The sequence below is a fragment of the Sesamum indicum genome, linkage group LG13 (assembly GCF_026168435.1).
Source record: "Sesamum indicum cultivar Baizhima isolate 11 linkage group LG13, ASM2616843v1, whole genome shotgun sequence".
In the NCBI taxonomy this organism is placed as follows: domain Eukaryota; kingdom Viridiplantae; phylum Streptophyta; class Magnoliopsida; order Lamiales; family Pedaliaceae; genus Sesamum; species Sesamum indicum.
Window position 1 is genome coordinate 3,570,001 of NC_142669.1, and position 21,318 is coordinate 3,591,318.

Genomic DNA, 21,318 nt, shown 5'->3' on the forward strand with positions numbered 1-21,318 from the left:
ACGCCGGGGATAGCGGATCCACCTGCCGCAAACCTCGTGTCGAATGAAAGAATCCAGCATGCTCTCCATTCACTAGGACCGAGAACCAACAATTAGAGACAACATTAGCCACTAAGTCAACCCAGCGCTGCAGGAAACCCTTTAGCCGCAAGACTTGAAAGAGGAACTCCCAGTTAACTCGATCATAAGCTTTGGCCATATCAAGCTTAAAGATAACATTCGCCTCCGGCCGGTGAGACTCCAATGAGTGAATTAATTCTTGCGCCAAAAGAACATTATCACTCAACAATCGTCCTGGGACAAACCCACTCTATGACGGAGATATTACCTTCGGTAGGACATGCCCAAGTCTGATGGACATCAACTTCGTGCAGATCTTATTCGTAACATTACACAAACTTATCGGCCAATACTCACTCCAAGAAGCTGGGTTGGCGGTCTTAGGTATAAGGGAGATGGTAGTAGCTATGAAACTCTTCGGCATCGCTATGCCACGGAAAAACTCAAATATTGCACTAAAAACATCCTCTGGGACGAGATCCCAGCAGGTATGATAGAAAATCGCCCAAAATCCATCTGGTCCTGCAACACTCTCCGGCTCAATACGAAAAACAGCCTCCCGAACCTCTGCCATCGTTGGCATGGCACACAAGAAACATCTATCCTCATCTGTCAGGCTATCCTCCGAGCAATCCCGATCCATCTCATCTGGAAACACCGACTCTGCAGATAAGAGCTCCTCAAAAAAAGAAGCCGCCGATCTCTTAATTGCTATTGGATCAGTTAAAACCTCCCCCTCATGTTATATCTCAAAGATTGTACCATGAAACCTCCTCTTCTTCACTAAAGAGTGGAAATATCTCGTGTTTCATTCCCCATTTTTAGCCTATTTGATTCCGGCCTTTTGTTTCCAGAAGGCCACCTCTTGAGTCAACACCCGTACCAACACAGCCAAGCACCGATTCCGCTCCACAAGCGTGGGATCACAAGGATCAAGATCATATGCTTCATCAGCCTCCTTGAGATCTCGCTCTGCCTCTGCAACCCTATCAAACACATTCCCAAATACTATTGTGTTCCATTCCTTCAGAAAGTGCTTCAAACGAGTCAGTTTTTGCTGAAGGCCAGTCATACCACTCCCGATCGTCGGGTATTGCCAATTCCGACGAACAACCTCAAGAAATCCTGGGTGTGTGATCCACATGTGCTGAAACTGAAAAGATGATGCCTTCTGCATCATAATAGTCTCTGTAATAACCAATAATCCATGATGATCCGATTTGGAGAGCTCAAGATGAGTAACTTGTGTTTTTGGGAATACGTCCATCCAGCTATCAGTCACCAGGACCCGATCTATACGTTGTCGCAACCGACGACTGTACCAGGTGTAAGGGCTCCCAGTATAACCGACGTCTGTAAGGGCACAGTCTGCAATAGTCTCATGAAAATTCGACATTGCGATACCATTCGGGGCAGTGCCCCCCGACCGTTCTTCTGGACAAAGGACAGTATTAAAATCCCCTCCCACAATCTAAGGCGAAGATCCGACCGAAATCAATCGAAGGCCATCCCAAAGATTCAGTCGCTCCACCACATCGCATTTAGCATATACCGCTGTAACAAACAACACTTTCGGCCTGCTGGCACCAGACTTTCCCTCCAATAGATCCTCGTTAAGGGATTTAGATTGTACTCATTCCATTTTCCAGACTCGTAGAGCCCGGTATTGTTATTTATTGTCACTACCTCCACGTGTCAGGATTGCGTAATTTGCACGTCTGCTGCCTTCCTTGGATGTGGAATTCATTTCTCAGGCTCCCTCTACGGAATCGAACCCTAATTCTCTGTCACCCGTCACCACCATAGTAGGCCACTATCCTACCATCGAAAGTCGATAGGGCAGAAATTTGAATGAGGCATCGGTAGCACGAGGGCCGTGCGATCCGTCGAGTTATCATGAATCATCGCAGCAACGGGCAGAGCCCGTGTCGACCTTTTATCTAATAAATGCATCCCTTCCAGAAGTCGGGGTTTGTTGCACGTATTAGCTCTAGAATTACTATGGTTATCCATGTAGCAGGTACCATCAAACAAACTATAACTGATTGAATGAGCCATTCGGAGTTTCATAGTTTGAATTAGTTCATACTTACACATGCATGGCTTAATCTTTGAGACAAGCATATGACTACTGGCAGGATCAACCAGGTAGCATTCCTCACCGACTTTGCCGCCCGTATGGGACGAGCCCAAAACGGTGGCGGGCGTCGTTCGCACGAAGCGCTGAATGCTTGTTTTCGGGGTAAACAGAGGCCGAGGTCCTCGTACCCACTGTGTGTTCCGCATCTGAGAGATCGGGCGACGACGCATTTGGCCAACGACCCGGGCACGTGCTGCCGTGCGCGGTACATGGGACACAGCGTGCGCCTGGAGGTCCATCCCGCACCGCGACCCCGAGGGGTGCGGCACAGGGCGAAAACGGGACGTTCGGGACAATAGAATGCCTTCGCGATAGGTATGCAGCACAGGAAACCGATTGCGGCCAAGGCAGGAGCGCGCTTGGGCCGATGACTAAAGCATCTTGTGGGAGATGTTGTCGTTGCCCGAGCAGGGATCCAACATTGCCCACACATGCCAATCACCACTCACGCGCCCATTACGTACGCAATGCCCGAGCACACAAGCCAACGCAATCGAGTGTCGTGGCAGGCGAACTACTGCAAGCACGCCCAACCAAGCCCTGGGAGGCACGAAGATTAGGGACGAAGCACGAGTATAAAATCGAGGAGCACAAACCTAGGGACTGAAACGGCTTGCTTGTGCGGGCCGTCATCGGCGACCCCAGATGCCTCCACTTTCACAGGCGACGAGCTACTAGCAAGGGCACCCAAAAGCGTACCCCAGCTCCCGAGCGGGAGCCTTCCATGCCCGGACTGCCGACATTGGCCAACCACATGCTACTGATTTTGGGGTCGCGGGCCACAGACGACGACAAGCACACCCAAGCTGTGTGGGTGCCACCGGGATACGACGAGCGGGGATGCAAGTCGTCGCCGGCCCCCCTTACGCCTCCATTCTCGCAGGCGATGGGCTACTAGCAAGCGCACCCAAAAGCATACCCCAGCTCCCGAGCAGGAGCCTTGCATGCCGAGATTGCCGACGTTTGCCCACCACAATCTACTAATTTCAGCGTTGCAAGCCACAAGCGGGGATAAGCACCCCCGACCGTCGGATCCCGGTGGCACCCACATCGGTTCGCATATGCGAGGGGAGGCCGACAAGCATAAGCGGACTGACCAACCTTGCTTGGACGGAGCTCGTGTTTGCTATGTTTTAGCAAATTGCAATCGAAGCTCGCCCCCGACAGTTTGCCGTAGCGGACGGGATGGCGTTTGGTGCACACGATGCGATTGGGCATCGGCCGCTCGCAACACCGTAGACCCCCGCTCAAGCGCCCTGCCGGAAAACTCGCCGGACTCTCGCTGCCAAAACAAGGCCAACACAAGCCGCGCCCAAGCCATGAGGGTGGCCGAGGCTTGGGGGCTGCGGGGGGCCGCCTTGCCCCTGCCCGCCCCCAGCGCCTAGACCCCCCTGAAGCGCTCTCTTCCCTCTATAATAGGCTTAAAAATAAAAAAAACCTTGTGACGTGACTAGATATTGAAAAGGCTGAGAAAGGCACTTTTTTGCCATTTTTGAAGCATTTTAGCGTATTTTTGCATGAAAATTTGCACGTCACCTCAAAATCACATGATTTTCATTTTTGTTGAAATAATTTATTTTTAAGCTATAAAAATATTTATTTAATTATTTTAATTATTTAAAAAATAATAACTAAAAGAAAAAAATGGGAAAAATATGAAGACACATTGAACAAGTGAGAAAAATATGTGGAATAATATTATAATTTTTTACGCATCGTATTTGTATCGCGAAATATTTATTTTATTATATTAAGTTATATGGTCCGACCCTAAAAGTTTGAAAAAGCATCGGTAAAAACTGGACTGTTCACGTTCAAATCCCTTGTTCTCCAACAAAAACATTATGTATACGTGAGCATTGCGTCTTCATGAGCACTTCGGTGCGAGTTATCAAATGGAGCAACATCAATGTTTTTGGTAACGTCCCGTCAATTGTCTTCCCACAATCATCAAAATCGGATAAACAAACTTCGGGATGTTTCGAGACCCGACAAATAAGCCGTGGGCAAGAAGTCTTTGCATTCTAATATCATCATTGGGATGAATGCTGCAAAGGTTTCCGAAAAACGACGTGATGGAAGGCGACGCCACGAGTGCAGTGCTGGGCGGCAGCAGACGCCCCAGCGGTCACAGGCCGACGGCAGCAGACGGTGCGGAAAGCCCCTGCCGACGTGCGCACGCGCAGGCGGACGCCAATAGATGGAGTGGACAACTCCTATCGACGTGCGCGCGCAGGCAGACGGTAGCAGACGGGCGCCCATGCAGGAAGCCCCTGCCGACGTGCGCGCGCGCTCGCCTCGAGCCTCTGCCGCCGACGTGAGCGCAGGCAGACGGGCACCCATGCAGGCAGCCCCTGTCGGCCTGCACGCGCGCGCCTGTGCAGACATTACCGACGTGCGCGCGCGTGCCTGTGCGGACACAGCCGACGTGCGCGCGCGCGCCTGTGCTGACACAGCCGACGTGCGCGCGTGAGTGCGCTTGGCCGACGACTGCCGACGGGCCCGTGCATGCCTGGGCAGAACCCTGCCAACGCACGCCCGCGAGCAGGTAGAGGGCAGCCAATGGGCGCGCGCACAGGCAGCCCTTATCGACGTGCGCCTGCGAGCAGGCATGTGCGCGCGCGTCGGTCTCTTTCGTGCGGGAGCGCGCACATGCTGTACCGCGCCGGGGGTTCATTAGCCCGCACAGCGCCCACGTCAGCGCGCGCCGGCGGGATAGGGGACCGGACGGGGGCGCTCGCCCCGCGCCCGCGCCCCAATTTTGTTTTCAACGTGTTCGCGGTCTGCTTTTGCAGGTTTGACAATGATCTTTCCGACTTCCCCTACGGAAACTTTGTTACGACTTCCCCTTCCTCTAAATGATAAGATTCAGTGGACTTCTCGCGACGTCGTGGGCAGCGAACCGCCCACATCGCCTCGATCCAAACATTTCATTAGACCATTCAATCGGTAGGAGCGACGGGCAGTGTGTACAAAGGGTAGGGACGTAGTCAACGCGAGCTGATGACTCGCGCTTACTAGGAATTCCTCGTTGAAGACCAACAATTGCAATGATCTATCTCCATCACGATGAAATTTCAAAGGTTACCCGGGCCTGTCGGCCAAGGCTATAGACTCGTTGAATACATCAGTGTAGCACGCGTGCGGCCCAGAACATCTAAGGGCATCACAGACCTGTTATTGCCTCAAACTTCCGTGGCCTAAAAAGCCGTAGTCCCTCTAAGAAGCTGAGCGCGGAGGGCTACCTCCACATAGCTAGTTAGCAGGCTGAGGTCTCGTTCGTTAACGGAATTACTAAATTCATTTAAAAAATCCAAAAAAAATTAAAAAGGAAAGTGATTGGGGAAAAAAATGAGCATATTACCTTGTAATCTTGATAGGAATGGAACGTCCTTCCTGGATTTTGATTAATCCAACAAGTCTGAACCATTGCTTTCTTTCTGCAGTAGCAAAAAAGTGGTCCTTCCATGGAAGAAGACATTGGAGCCGAGAGATAAGGAGAGAAATGGGTTTGTGCAAGTTTGGAGAAAAGAAAATATATTTTGTTGGTTAAGGAAAAGTGTTTTGGATGGAAAAGTCACCTTTCTTCCCTCTAAAAGATGGCCAACTTGTCTTCCACCTCATAATTTTAGCCACACAGGATTATAAATTAACAAAAATGCATCTAGGTGTCTAGCCATGTTACTTTTCTGGCGCAAATTATAAATCCAATCCACTGCAAGACTAAATCTAATCAATTTTATAAGTTACTGGAGTTAATAAAAAATGGGCATACTTATAGGATTAAAACTAAAATTGGGCATACTTAATGGACTAAAAAAATATTTTTCCTAGATAATACGGGAGAAAACACACCAAGTGTGTTTTGAGAGAGAGGGGGCGACCGATTGGAGTTGTTCTAAAGTAGGAGGATTTTTTTTGTGTGTTGTGTAATAATTAATTATTCCAAATAACTAATTAGAATATATATATACCTTGTATGAATATACTAGAATGTGTCTAGGTTCATTCCATTATCCATAAGGCAATATATTCTTTATTCCAAATAAAGAATGACCAAAATAGCACTTTCCAAAAGTGAGAATTGCTAGTCAATTATTGCCTTCCCTAGAATTATCCAGTGTGCTTATTTCAGGGGGTATTGACTGATTTTATTAGGATAAAAATATACAAGGCCCAACTAATTTTAATTAAATTCAATTTAATTAAAATCAACCTAATTAAACCCATCATATATTTAATTCAATTAAATACATGAGCCCAATACGTCTTTATAATTAATAAGTCCAACCTATTATAGACAAGCCCAATATAAATTAATTCTATTAATTTATCCTTGGGCTCCTCCATCCAATGGATCTCTCTCATTTGTAAGTAATCCAATTATGCAATTAGTTCCTCGTCCCTTCTCGGTGATTTGTGCCTGACTCTTTAGGTTCACCTCTCACCTAGACATAGGCTAATGACAAACGCTATTATTAATTAAAACTAATTTAATTAATAATTCTCGATCAATCCTTGATCAAGAAAGCTCATAACCATCGCTGGCCGTCCAGCAACGGTGCATGTCGCTAGAGACTAGGTGAATATCCACGTGAACTTTTAGGCTCTCGAGTCCATATAGCTACGGTCCTTCCGTCTATCGTCTCCTGGCCTTAGTCTTGGACATGAAAGCTCCGATCCTGAACTTGGTATCTATACTTAATACTTGAGATCATGTTACGCCAAATTGCTCGACATAGGGTCCTTTTTTCCTATTCGACCAATGAATGTGTCCACAGGTTCATAGAGTGCAAACACATCTCTATGTGCATAGGAAATACCTATGTCACGTATTGACAGGGGACGGATCCTCTTCTTGAAACTCACCGTACTCGGTACATGCTTTGACTGTCTCGACAAGGCTTATGATGACTATGTTTGTGACACGATCACATCTCACACAAATCCAACATATAGTCATCATATGCACGTGACTGCCGTGATTCCTCAAGTCTGAGGACTACTCCCTTACTATCATATCGACCAAGCCTCTAAAACTTTCATTTCACAATCCCCGCGAGTCAGTTTAGTGAATTCGACTCCTAGCAAATCGACCCACTAATATCACATGGACGTCCCACGTTTGTGGACTCTTAATGCAAGTCTCCATAGGACACTTGATGCACATTCGCGAGGTCCTCAAGTTGGAATATTTAAGACCCAACCCTTGATAGTTGATTTAATAACCACCATCCAATTGGCAGTCCAATTGTTGCACGATTGTCAAAGTGGTCTTTGGGCTTTATTGTGATGTCCAAAAGAAGTGCAAATATATACAATGAGCATAACAAAGAAAATGCCAATACCGAATACTCATTTTATTCACTAAACAATATTATATGTAATCGAGTTATTGTCAGAATGGTTTACAAGTATGCCAATCTAATTGACTTCCAGGTCACCTATTCTAATAGAGTATGCACCGACGAGGCAACAGACAGCTGTTGAAAGGCTATCTTTATATACCTGAATAAGAATTTAAGAAGTGTTGTTGACGCACATAAATAGAGAGTTGATTCTGGAAGGCTATAGCGATAATAGCTTCCAGCATCAAATGAATAATGCCTAATCTCAAAACGAGTCTACATTCAAGCTTTATGATAATATGGTAATATTGGAAAGATTCCAAGTGGAATATCGCAAGGAATTTCATCATGAAATATTAAATGTATGGAAACTTTAAAAATTATATTAAAAAAAACATTAGGATTGAAAAACAACGCCCGTCACCTCGGAGGATGACAACTAGGCTATGGCGTAAGATAAAAGATCCGAGATCTCATCACATGTCCGAGGAAAAATTTTAGACACCATGAACTGCTTGGAGCAATTATAAGAAGATGTAACGTGTAGTTGGACCGTACGACATCGGTATAAACTATAGTAGACCCATAAGACCTGGCTGGTATTGCAGATTGCTCATAAACTAAGTGGGAGATTGTTGGAATAGGTGACGAAAAGCCAATTAGATTGACAATTTTGAGTACCATTCAATTACTTTACATAAAAAGTATTATTTCGATAAATATGGTAAGTATTCATCTTGAGCACATGTATCTGTTGTGCTTACCAAATTACGTTAAGCACTGCTTTGACGTCACAACAGATACCCACAGACCACTTAATAACCCATGTAGTTGGACTGCGCATTGGATGACGGCTATGAAACCAACTTCTAAGAGTTGGTCTGAACTATTCCAAGTCGAGGACCTCAAAACTGGGCATCAAGAGTCCTACTGAGACTTGCACTGAGTATTACATTCATTGGATGAGTGTCCCATTTCATCGGCGATAGATGTTGGATGTCTATGCAATTTCAATGAGTTAGTCGACAAGATGGTCAACTAAGTACACTGACTCGCGGGTATCATGATATGGAATCCTTGGAGGTTAGGTCGGTATGACTTGAGTCCCCGACTTCGATAGTATGGGCATAGTCCTCAGACTTGAGGAATCACTGTAGCCACGTGCATATGATGACTGTATCTTGGATCTGTGTGGGAGGTGATTGGGTCACTGACCTGATCATCATAAGCCTTGTCTACTGCAGTCGGAGTATGTAGCGAGGACGGTGAGTTCCAAGAACAGGTTCCATCCCCTGTTAGTATGTAGCAAAGGTATCTCCTATACACTTGGAGATGCGTTCATGCTTTATGATTCTATGGCCAAAATCATTGATCAAATAGGAAAAAAGGTTCCTATATTGAAAAACTTATCGTACCGCGATTTCATGTATTAAGCATAGCCGCCAAGTCCAGGATGGGAACCGATTCCTAATTCTATGCCATAGACTAAAGTCGGAAGGACTGTACCCGTATCGATTGAGACCCTAAATGTTCACACGGTAATTCACCTAGTCTCTAGTGCCATGAATCGTTGCTAGACGGCCATCTATGGTGAAGGCCTTACTTGATTAAAGGTTAATAAAAAATTATTAATTAAATTGTATTAATTAATAATAGTGTAAGATACTAGCTGAAGTCCAGCTGAAAGGTGAACCTTAGAGTCACACACAAATCATTTAAAAGGAATAAGGATTTAATTTAGAATTAATTCCATAAGTAATTAGATTACTTACAAAGAGAGATCATTAGATGCAAAAGGCCGAAAAATAAATTAATGGCATTAATTTATATTTGGGTTTGTCCAAATAATTTAATAAGTTGGATCTTATTGAATATTAGGAATAATTTGGGCTTATGTATTTAATTAGATTAAATACAAGTTGGGCTCAATTAAATGAATTTTCATTAAATTAGATTTAAATAAAAATTCATTGGGCTTGTCTTTTTATATATAAAAATTGGCCAAGCCCATTATTTTGAGCACATGAAAAATTCCATTGAAGGAAATAAATGACTAGAAAAATTGCAATTTTGAAAAATGCAATTCTAACCATTTTGGGGATCTCTTGGAATAAAGAGAAATATACCTTGTAGATAGTAGAATGTATTTGAAAAGATTCTTAATCATCTAAAAAAAAATATATGAAATATAATTATTTAAGTAATAATTATAATCATAATCACACAACAAAAAAAAAAATTCCCCTCCTCTTCCATGGTGCTCGGCCACCCCCCTCTCTCTCTCTCTCAATGCACTTGGTGCATTTTTTCCTCTTATTCTCTTCTAACAAATAGGATGTAGAGATCCCAACTCCGGTGTGATGTAAAAAAATTAGAGAGCTGCTATGTTGGCCTCAAGTGAAGAACATTTCAAACGACCGTGAAGAACAAAGATATCGTTTTTCCCTTTATGTTTTTCGATTTTATAGATTTTACATCAGCCCCATGTTTATTTTTATTTTATTATATCGAACGCCCGGGAACTCCAAGGGTACACCCCTTAGATTCGTTTAGTTCTTGCGTTTATTTTTTATTATTATGTTTTTTTTTACCGCTTCCACTAGTGCGTTCACGGGCCGTACCATCCGATCTCTTCACATCCACGATCAAGTATATAAACAATCAATATATTATATCCATATAAGTATATATATAAACCCAACAATCAATATTTGATTTTGATATAAAATTTTATATGTATATATATAAACTCAATTAGCCATACTCACCTCAAATCTGAAAATGATTCAGTTAACAAAAAGTTGTTCAACCTCCACTTTATCATCAAGTCCTATAGTCGGAAATATAATTATTTCTAATTAAGATATTATATAATATTCGTATATTTCGACCAATCTTTTGATATTCTATTTATATCGAAATTCAACTCTCCATTTCACTTTCTTTTAAATACTACATTTCTAAGTTTTTCAAGTATATATTTAATTTATCAACTAACTCATAAAAATTCATTTACTTATATCTTTATATATATCATTTTTATTAACATCCCTAAATTGAATTATCACGAGACTCCCATTTTTTTTTAATAACAATAATATTTCTCAAATATAATTTTTTAATATTTTTTAAATATAATTTTTGAATATTTTTATAAATTTTCTATCAATTTCTCGCTGCTATAGAATTTAGTTAAAACACAAGACATATAATTATGCATTTGGTTAGCAGGCCCGATAGACTTGAGTAAAATAACTATAGTAATGATTAAATTTAACAAATTTAATAATTTAATTCACCAATTATAACTTTTTTAAAAAATTAATTAATTAAATAATATAATTATATAAATTAATATAAACTAAAAATCTAAAGCTGCCGTATCTCTTCAGTCGCACCCTCAATTATATGTAAATGTGTGTATGTGATTGTGATTTTGTGTGTGTGGATTGTTCTTACCTATTTATAACAAGGAAGGGGGATGGGGCGTTGAGGCGGGGTGGTTGGCATACAATTGCCAATTCCCCCCTTTCATTCTATATATATATATTTGCATTTTATTTAGCCTTTGTCTAAAATTTACATTATGTCCTACTTAATTTTTTTAATTAATATAATTTGCTCTCAAATATTATAAGAAGCTTCTATATATTCCATTCAAGTTTTAATATATTTCGTTTTCACCCTATAATTTATTTATAATAAAATCTAAATTTTCTATAATTATCAATTAGTCTCCCCATTGTTTATAAAATCCGATAGACGTCAATTCCTGAATGATCCACTACCTGAATCCTTAAATTTCTAGTCTAATTTCCAAAACCAGCACCATTAGTAACAGAAGTATCCGGAGCTGCATTCATACAGCTTGCCATATCAGATTAATTCACATGAAGATAGATAAAATAGACTCATGAATTACTCTTAGATATGCAAAGATTATCATAAGGATGGCTTTAATACCATGTTAAACTGACCACAGAAGAAAGAGATGTAGCAAAAAGTATATGGAATTGTATAGAAGTTCTCATTCAAAATTTGAGCATGAAAGCTCCTTAAATAATGTTTTGTAAAAGCGGGAAAGAAATGAAGAAGACGACTAACTGCTCCTAACTAACTAGTAACAACCTTCAACAGATAAGTTGTGAAAGTACTAATAAAAGTGTGAAAAACGATTTTAATACAAAGCGAATTACACAAAGATGAGACTAAATGGACGAGGGTTGGAATTCTTGCGTTTCCTTGCTGGTGACTGAAGAATTCAACTTGAACTTGAGGTGCCCATTCTCATCAAGAGATTTGTCTATCTATTCATTTGTATTTATCATCTAAGAGGTAGTAAGGACACGAGTAATTTTCATGAATGTACTCCTTAGTCTAGAAAAAGAATATCATAACAAAAGACATAAATGAAGTAACTAAAAAAAGCGGACAATTCCTAATGTTTAAAGAAAGCAAGGCAGGAATACATGCTTGTGAAGGAACAAGGAATTTGCATGACAGAGGAAAGAGAAAGGGCACTGATGAGATTTGGCGGCTGTGGCAGCAGCAAGCTTGGCCTCTAATCTACCTTGCCTACCTGCTCGGGAAGAGGGATCGCTCCCACTTTTGCTCCTGCTCTCAGTGGGTTTGGCTATAGATGCCTTCTCCTTCTCCTTGCCTCTTTTTCTCTTCAGGCCTCGATCCTCAGAGACCTCGACCACTTCCACTTGCGTATCGGGGGTATGATCCCCTACTTCGATTGGAGAGGTCGGTTGGTCAGTAGCTATGGCGGTTGCTGGTGATGGAGTAGGAGTTTTTGCGAGCTCTTTGGTCTTTCCCTTTGAGGCAGTTGCAGCACGCTTTAACTCGCGTTCAATTGAAGGGGGCAATGTTCCTTTCTTAGCCCTAGCTTTGTTCGCGATCCTGGCGAGCATGATTTCAGATTCTGCAACGGAGTCAGTCAGAAGATCACTTTAAAGAGTAATAAACAAGAATGAGTCTTTTGAGATCACCTAATGAGCCTTTGACTGGAATAGGAGCAGGGGAGATGCTCGCGAGCTTCAACACTTTCTCCTATAGTACTACTTTGGGAAGGTACCAAAATAGCGTTATGTAGTTGATGAGGTCGCTCTCGAACCCCTCCCCATAGGTTTCTGGTTTGGGCTTAGATTCACGCCAACCCACATAGAAGTCCCAAGATTTACCGGGTGGAGGTTGAAGAAAGAAATACCTATCACGCCTAGGACCTACATTAGACCTTAGGTCGTCCAAATAACGACAGTCCTTACGTGTGGTTAAATAGAACCACCCGGATTCTCCTGACCTTTCGGAGGCGGTAATGTTGTCAGAGACCAGAAATTATCAAAGGTTGGGGGTAGGTCAAGGTGTTTCATAACAATGATGAACAGAAGAACATGACTAACAGAATTGGGAGACAGTTGCATTGGACAGACGCCTAACCTGACAAGGATATTATTTACCTCACGGGGTAAAGGAAATTGTAAGCCCGTATCCAAGTGGAGGGTGGATAATGTACAATAACCCTTTAGGGGTTGATGCATGCGATCAAAAGAACAAGGAACCTAATCAGAATCGGCGGTCCCTTCAGGAAGATCAAATCGAGAGGCAGGTATGGAAGAAGCGGGATCGCGGGAAATACCAACAGCCTCCCTTGGGGAGATCGCTGACGACCCCGACATCGAGCCAGAGCTAGAGCCCGATGCAGACTCAGACTCGAACACAGGGACTGAGAAACTCCTAGACCTAGAAGACATGATATTAAAAGCAGGAATAAGAAAGGAATGGAGAATACCTGGAGAAGAGGAGGAAGTAGCTCGCAAAGGAAGTTCGAATGCGATTAGCTGGTAAGAGCGGTCAAGGAAGTTCAAAGAATGGGCTATATAAAGGGGAGGCAGCACGCCCTTCCATACCTCACCAGATGATGAGACGTGGGCAGCAATTGACGGCTCGGATTGCTCCTTCTGACGAAACACCTGTTCACTTCCCTTAGTGTCATTAATGACACTAAGAGAAGTGGGGGAGTAATGATGAGGGAGATTATCAAATTACCTAAATACCCTTGCTTTTTTAAGTCATTTATATATTTCTAGTTGACTATTTTGACTATTTTGACTAATTTTGACCAGGGAATTAGTCATTTCTAGGGAAGGCCTTTGGATTGGGATGACGTGGCAGCATCTCAATGGAGACACGTGTCGCTCTCCCAGATGGTACCGTACGGCAATAAATAGTCTCCTTTATGATTATTCAAAGGATGTTTTGCTATTATATTACCTCTATTTTCTGAAAGAATTCGACCACAGCTTATTTTCGATCTCATCTTTTCGACCCCACTTTTCTAACTTAAGCATCGGAGGACCATCGCCGAGGGCTACTCGGCTAGTCTCACGTTTGCTTTGTTCTCAGGATCCACTAACAGGTAGCTCGAAAGAAGGATCTAGCTACCCGACCTTGAGATTCAATTCCGCGACCTGATCCAGATTTTGCACGACCTACATCAGGCACAGTCCTCCAACTATGGAGGATTTGAGACAGGCAAAATTTTGGCTTTGGTAAGCGATTGACAAGCAAAAGTGAAAGAAATAGCCTGCATTGATCGGCAGCTTTACAACAAGAATCTCATGGAGCACTATTGAGTATCAGGTACCATTTGAAGCATTCTGATTCCCCCTATGAACAAAGCGAGTCCACGAGATCGCAGGCTGTATCGAGGTCGCATCGCTATCTCACTTTAGTCGAGAACGACCTCGGTTCTATAGGTCGCCAATGACCTCAACAACTCAGTTTTATCCTTTCCTGTACAGTTTTTGCTATTTTGTCTTTTTCTATAATTTGTTACGATTTTTTGATTATTTTGTAGATTTGGTTAGTTAGCAATTGGTTAGCTTGATTCCTTCTAGTTTTATTTATACGAGTTTCTCATTGTATTTTTAGGATGATGAATGAATACTAGCTTTCTCCATATTGTATTTTGAGAATGAATATTTCCTTTTAATTTATGATCATTTGCATTATATCAGAGCCTTCTCTTTAAGGTCTTAGCATACCATACCTATACATTAAGGCGATGGCGGCAGCCGGCGATTGTTGAGTACTCAATACCGAAATGGAGCCTTTGCCCAAAAAGCTACAGCTTCATAAGTCCGATCACCCGGGAATAATATTGGTGAGTGCACCACTCACTGGAAACAATTATTTGAACTGGAGTGCTGGAATCAAACGAGCACTCCGCGCCAAGATGAAACTGGGTTCATTGATGGAACCTCAGAGAAACCAGCCCAAATTTGTATTTTTAGGATGATGAATGAATACTAGCTTTCTCCATATTGTATTTTGAGAATGAATATTTCCTTTTAATTTATGATCATTTGCATTATATCAGAGCCTTCTCTTTAAGGTCTTAGCATACCATACCTATACATTAAGGCGATGGCGGCAGCCGGCGATTGTTGAGTACTCAATACCGAAATGGAGCCTTTGCCCAAAAAGCTACAGCTTCATAGGTCCGATCACCCGGGAATAATATTGGTGAGTGCACCACTCACTGGAAACAATTATTTGAACTGGAGTGTTGGAATCAAACGAGCACTCCGCGCCAAGATGAAACTGGGTTCATTGATGGAACCTCAAAGAAACCAGCCCAAATGGATCCCTTCTTTGAACTGTGGATTCGGGTTGATAGCATGGTGACAACCTGGATTTTAAACTCTATATCCAAGGACATTGTGGAGGCCTACATGTACACGAAGTCCTCGCAAAATCTCCGGGTCAACCTTGAACAACGATATGGAGAGTGCAATAGGCCGCAGCTGTATCAGATCCAGAGAGAAATCTGTTTTATGACACAAGAGAATCTTCCTCTATCATCCTATTTTACGAATATGAAGAGGTTGTGGTATGAGATGGCGGAGCGAAAGCCAACACCCCAGTGCACGTGCAGTGGATGGACTTGTGGAGCTTGGAAAGCAGTAGAAGATTCAGTTGCTTTCATGCAGCTGATGCAATTCTTAATGGGGCTCAACGATATCTTTGAGAATGTGCAACATCAAATACTGGTAATGGAGCCAGTTTCTTCCATCAACAAGGCATATTCCATCATACAGAGCTTGGAGAAGCAGAAGAAAATTCAGTTGGAGTTGACTGAGGATGATAATGTAGCCCTGCATGTGTGAGGTGGACAACAACCTGAGAGGAAGAAAACTAATGTTGATAAGCGGTCCTTATATTGCACGCACTGTCAGCGAACCGGGCACAGTCAAAGCATGTGCTTTAAGCACCATGGGACACCTGACTGGTACAAAGAGCTCGCTGACAAAAGGAAAAAGGATGGTGGTAGCAGCAGGGTGTTCGCAGCACAGGTCGCGACTGATAGGGTCGACCTGGGACAAACTGGCATAAAGGAGAAATTGCTTCAGGAACTGATTCCGCTGATGCGAAACACCGTACAATACCTCCACAAAGCAACCAGGCTGATGTTCACGATTTTGCAGGTATGAACAGAGCTTTCACTATTTCTGAAGGTAGTGTTTTGTCCTCTTAGATTATAAATATGGGAAAACTAACCATATATGTGGCAGTACTAACACTTGCTAATATCACACCACTTACACATCCGACCCTTGTTCACCTGCCAGATGGGACCTCACAATCCGTAACAAATACAGGGAGTGCTTACCTTCAGAAAAATCTTCCTCTCACTGATGTGTTATTTGTCCCCTCTATCAAATTTAATCTCTTATCCGTACATAAAATCTGCTCTTCCTTGATGATTGAGATTATTTTTCACCCTTCTCATTGCGTTTTTCAAGACCGGAATAAAACTGTCATAGCAGTTGGCAAGTAAGTTAAAAATTTGTACTGCTTAGATGCGACCTTATTTGATCCCAATGTTATTCACATCTATGTTCTGAACATACCACTTGTTCTGTACTTCACTACAATGACAGTGATTTATGGCACAGTAAATTGGGCCACCCTTCATCTAATGTAATCAAGCATATTCGTGATCCAGAAATAAAACATAATTCCATTTCTATTGGTCAAAATTACGATGTCTGTCCTCTAGCTAAGCAGCAAAGGTTGCCTTTCTCTCATAGTACAACTAGTTCGCTATCCACCTTCGAACTATACACATCGACCTGTGGGGACCTTGCCACATTAGCTCGCTCACTGGTTGCAATTATTTTCTTACCTAAGTGGATGACTTTAGTCAAGCAACATGGACATTTCTCCTCAAATATAAGTCATAGACACCCCCAAACCTTATGTAATTTCTTTACCATGGTGCGAAATCAATTTCAAAAATAAGTTTAGGTCGTTCGTTCGGACAATGGGACTAAGTTCGTGAACTCCCAGTGTCAGTCTCTTTTTCAGTCTTTGGGCATAATCCACTAAACTTCCTGTCCATACACACCTCAACAAAAGAAGGTGGTAGAGCGTAAGCACAAACACGTCCTCATTGTAGCTCGAGCCTTGCTCTTCCAGTCACATCTCTCTAATCATTTTTGGGGAGAATCCGTCCTTACCGCGACCTACCTCAAAAACAGACTACCTACCTAGGAGAAATTCCCATTTGAGTTTTTGGGTGCTTGTGTTATGCGACGAACATTCGACCACACAAGCACAATTTTGATGAACGAGCCTCTAAATGTGTTTTTCTTGGTTACTGTCATTCGAAAAAGGCTTACAAAGTTTATGACATCGCTAAACAAACACCCTACACTTCCAGAGACGTGATTTTCCATGAACACTCTTTTCCATTCCAAGAAACTCCACCCGACCCGCCTAATGTTTCCCTACCTCTTCCTCTCCTCGACTCAGACTCCGCCTCTTCTCCAAGATCGGGTTGCAATGTAGGTCATCCTTCATCATCTACCTCCACTAATCCCCAATCTCCTATGATAACACCTCCTGCTCCTCCTAACCTTCTTAGCAGGTCGCAGAGAATTACTTCTAAGCCCTCTTGGCTTAATGACTATGTGTGTAACTGTTCTTCATCTCATTCCACTTACACTCCTACATCCTTAAGTACTGCACATATACATTTTGTTGCCCACTTATCTGTTTTGCAGGAGCCAAAATCTTATGTCCAGGCTAGCAGGGATGCGAACTGGGTGGACGCTATGAATTAGGAGCTCGTAGCTCTCGCGGCCAATGACACATGGACTCTTATCCCATTGCCTTCGGGAACGCAACCTATCGGGTCGCGATAGGTATACGAATTGAAACTTCACCCAGACAGGTCGATAGATCGGTACAAGGCGCGTCTTCTCGCAAAAGGTTACAATCAGATAGAGGGAGTTGACTATTTTGACTCATTTTCACCTGTTACTAAATCTGTCACGGTTCGCATCTTCTTGTCTTTGGAAGCATCCCGCTCCTGGCCCTTCTTCCAAATGGACATCAATAATGCATTCCTTCATGGATTCCTACATGAGGATGTGTACATGGTTCCCAGCGAGGGTTTACTTAGTGTACCCGCAGGGTACGACTACAAGTTGCAGCGGTCTCAATACGGGCTCAAATAGGCTTTGCGGCAATAGAACCTCGAGCTCACCAGCAAACTACTAAGTTTCGATTTACTCCCAGCCACGAACACTGCCTTTTCGTCAAGCACACAGACTCTGAGTTCACTGCCCTTCTCATCTATGTTGACGGCATTCTCCTCACTGGCTCCACAGAAGTCTCTATTCGATATATCAAGGCCTATTTAGATCAGTTGTTCACCATTAAGGATCTTGGAGATGCTAAATACATCCTTAAACTTGAACTAGCACGCTCCTCGCATGGTATCCATGTGATGCAACATAAATATCTTCAGGACATCTCGGCAGATACCTCAATGCTTGATGCAAGCCCACCCCCCACTCCTCTGCCCTCTTGAGTAAAGTTGGTCACTGATGATGGATCACTGTTGCCTAACCCCGGGACTTACAGGCGCCTCATAGGACGCCTCTTGTATTGGGCTTCACTCGCCCTGATCTCTCCTTCGTTGTTCAACAACTCAGTCAGTTCGTCTAGGCACCTTGCACCTCTCATTGGACTGCTGCTCTCCATGTTCTCCGCTATCATCGAGGTACTCCCTCCACTGGCCTCTTCTTCCCTTCCTTTGGGCGTCTTGCCTCGACTCTCGCCGTTCCATCACTGGTTTTTGCATCTACCTTGCCTTGTCAGTTATCTCTTAAAAGATTAAGAAACAGGGCACGGTCAGAAGGTCCTCTAGCGAGGCAGAATATCGTAGCACGGCCTTAGTAGTTAGCAAGCTCCGTTCAATCTTCTTCTTGCTTGATGACCTCCATATTCCTGTTTTCCTTCCTATCCCCTTTTTGTGTGATAACAAGGCTGCTCTCCACATCACTGCCAACCTTGTGTTCTACGTACACACTAAGCATCTGGAGATCGATTACAACCTCGTTCGCGATCAATACAAACTTGCCGTCGTTGCTCCTTCTCACATCTCTGGTTCTACTTAGACCGTCGATGTATTCACTAAATCCCTAACTGCTGCTGATTTTGCAACCTTCCTTCCCAAGCTGGACCCCTATCCTCGACTCCATGATGAGGGGGGCTGTGAACAAAGCGAGTCCATAAGGTCGCAAGCTGTATCAAGGTCGCATCACTATCTCTCCAGTCGAGAAAAACCTCGGTTCTATACGTCGCCAGCGACCTCAACCACTCAGTTTTGTTCTTTTCTGTACAGTTTTGCTATTTGGTCTTTTTTGGTATTTTGTTACCATTTTTCGATTATTTCTTAGATTTGGTTAGTTAACAATTGGTTAGCTATATTCCTTTTTTAGTTGTATTTATACTAGTTTCTCATTGTATTTTCAGGATGATGAATGAATACTAGCTTTTCTCCACATTGTTTTTGAGAATGGGAACACTATATTTCGCTTTTAATTTGTGATCATTTGCACCCCCATCCCCCTAAAAGATTAGGATGAACTATATTAATAGAGATCAACATTTCGAAGATACTGGAGACTAGAAGAGCTCAAGGCATTAAAAGGGCTGGAGAAGCAAATTCATTTCATGAAATTTGCATAGATTAGTAATAACTAACATTCGCAATGACAGAGTTGTTTTACTTAGAACTTCCACGTCATGGAGTAAAGCTATAAGATATCAATTGATGTGGACCTAATTTTGAATAAGGGATGAGATGGAAATTTACCCTCACTCGATAGTACAATCAGATATAGATGAAGTCTAGTGAGAGAATATTTTAGGAACGGCTGTAATGAGTGGTCAATTCAATGAATAGTAACCTTATTTTAAAAATAATATTTTCAGTATTTATAATGGTGTTGAGAGTTATGTAGCGTGGTAGAGTATATGTATTTATTCTGTGGCTTAAATGGTAAAAAATAGTTTTTTAACCTTGTAAATAAATATATATTATCAACATATACATCATAGAACGTAGAAGACCAAACGATTTAAGGAAAATGCAATATTCAAACAAAATCCTAACACATTTAAGCGCAATATATGAAAGGCATTCATAATATCACAAAATGATTCCAAGTGAATGTGAAATCGAAAATAATGTCAAGCATGTAGCAAAATAACCCCGCTACCATAAAACCCTCCGCCGACTTTCCCCAACTCCTAATGATGAGAGATCTTGATGGGCGAACTACTCCACTTCAAGGCCAACCCCTAACCATTGTCTCTACAGTACAAAATTTTTTCCTTCCAAGGACCTTTAGAGGAAACAAACCAGCCCAAGAATCTACATGCCTTGTGTGGACAGAAGCAGAAATATCGCGCATCATCAGTAGAAGAATACAATTCAGCCACTCGGCGGATAGTACACAAGGCGTGAAAGCCTTCTAGAGTTAGGCGGCCCCAACTCTCAAAGTCGATGTCACCACCCCTCAAACCACATAAAGGAATTCGGCGTAAACTTGCTAACACAAATACCATAACTCTGGATTACCGTGACAAGCAAGGAATGAGGAGGAACAGAAAACCCGTTGTGAAAGGAAGCAGCATAAATAGTGAAACACCTGTCAGGAGGGTACCTAATCCTTTGGGCAAAAGATGGAAGAATAAACTTCTACTCAAAAGGCACCCTAAAATTTCTCCGAATAACCACAAGATATTCTCGAGTAAGAATACTATCGCATGTGCCCAACATTCAACACACGACCCTGTGGTTCATAACACCATGGAATATCCTGATGCCTCCCATCATCAACACCCAACACTAAAATAATACTCGATCGACCCAACACCTCATAAGTTTCGGCCTCCTCACTCTCACTTTCAACCCCCCGCCCTCAGTTTTGTCCTCCTCATTCCCAACTTCCTCATTTTCACTCTTGCCCCACTCTTCATAGATATCTGCACCTTCGCTACCAGACACGACCTCATCCACTTGTTCGCTAGGCCTAGACCCAATGGAGTTGTTCGACTCAAAATCATATATGTCCTCTAAATTCTCACCCGATTCAAATGAAGAACTTAGGCAAACTCAAAATTGCAGCAATGTGGTCAGGTGAATAACCTTCTAGATGTGGAGGAAAGTCACGCCATGCATTATTAGATGTAGATACTCAACATGAGGAAAAAGTTCGCATCCCCTTTGTCTCCAACCCCGCACGAGGAAGGGGGGGACCACATCCCCCAGCTTAAGGCAAAGCCTTGAGCTAACCCCCGTTTCGGAAGGCCGCACTTCTCCAGCCCCCCATTCTCCAACCGAGCACCACCAAAATCTTGCCCGCTCCGCATTTCAATTAATCAAAAGAGAAAACACAATACAAA

At 42.8% G+C, this 21,318-nt stretch overlaps 1 protein-coding gene across 1 annotated transcript; it reads right to left on the reverse strand.

Annotated features, from left to right (window-relative positions):
• Nucleotides 1–886: 886 nt before the first annotated feature.
• On the reverse strand, nt 887–1,456 carry LOC148784387 (uncharacterized). Its single transcript, XM_088876809.1, has one exon. It carries the CDS (start codon nt 1,454–1,456, stop codon nt 887–889), a length of 570 nt encoding a protein of 189 aa, XP_088732935.1.
• Between the last annotated feature and the right edge of the window lie 19,862 nt (nt 1,457–21,318).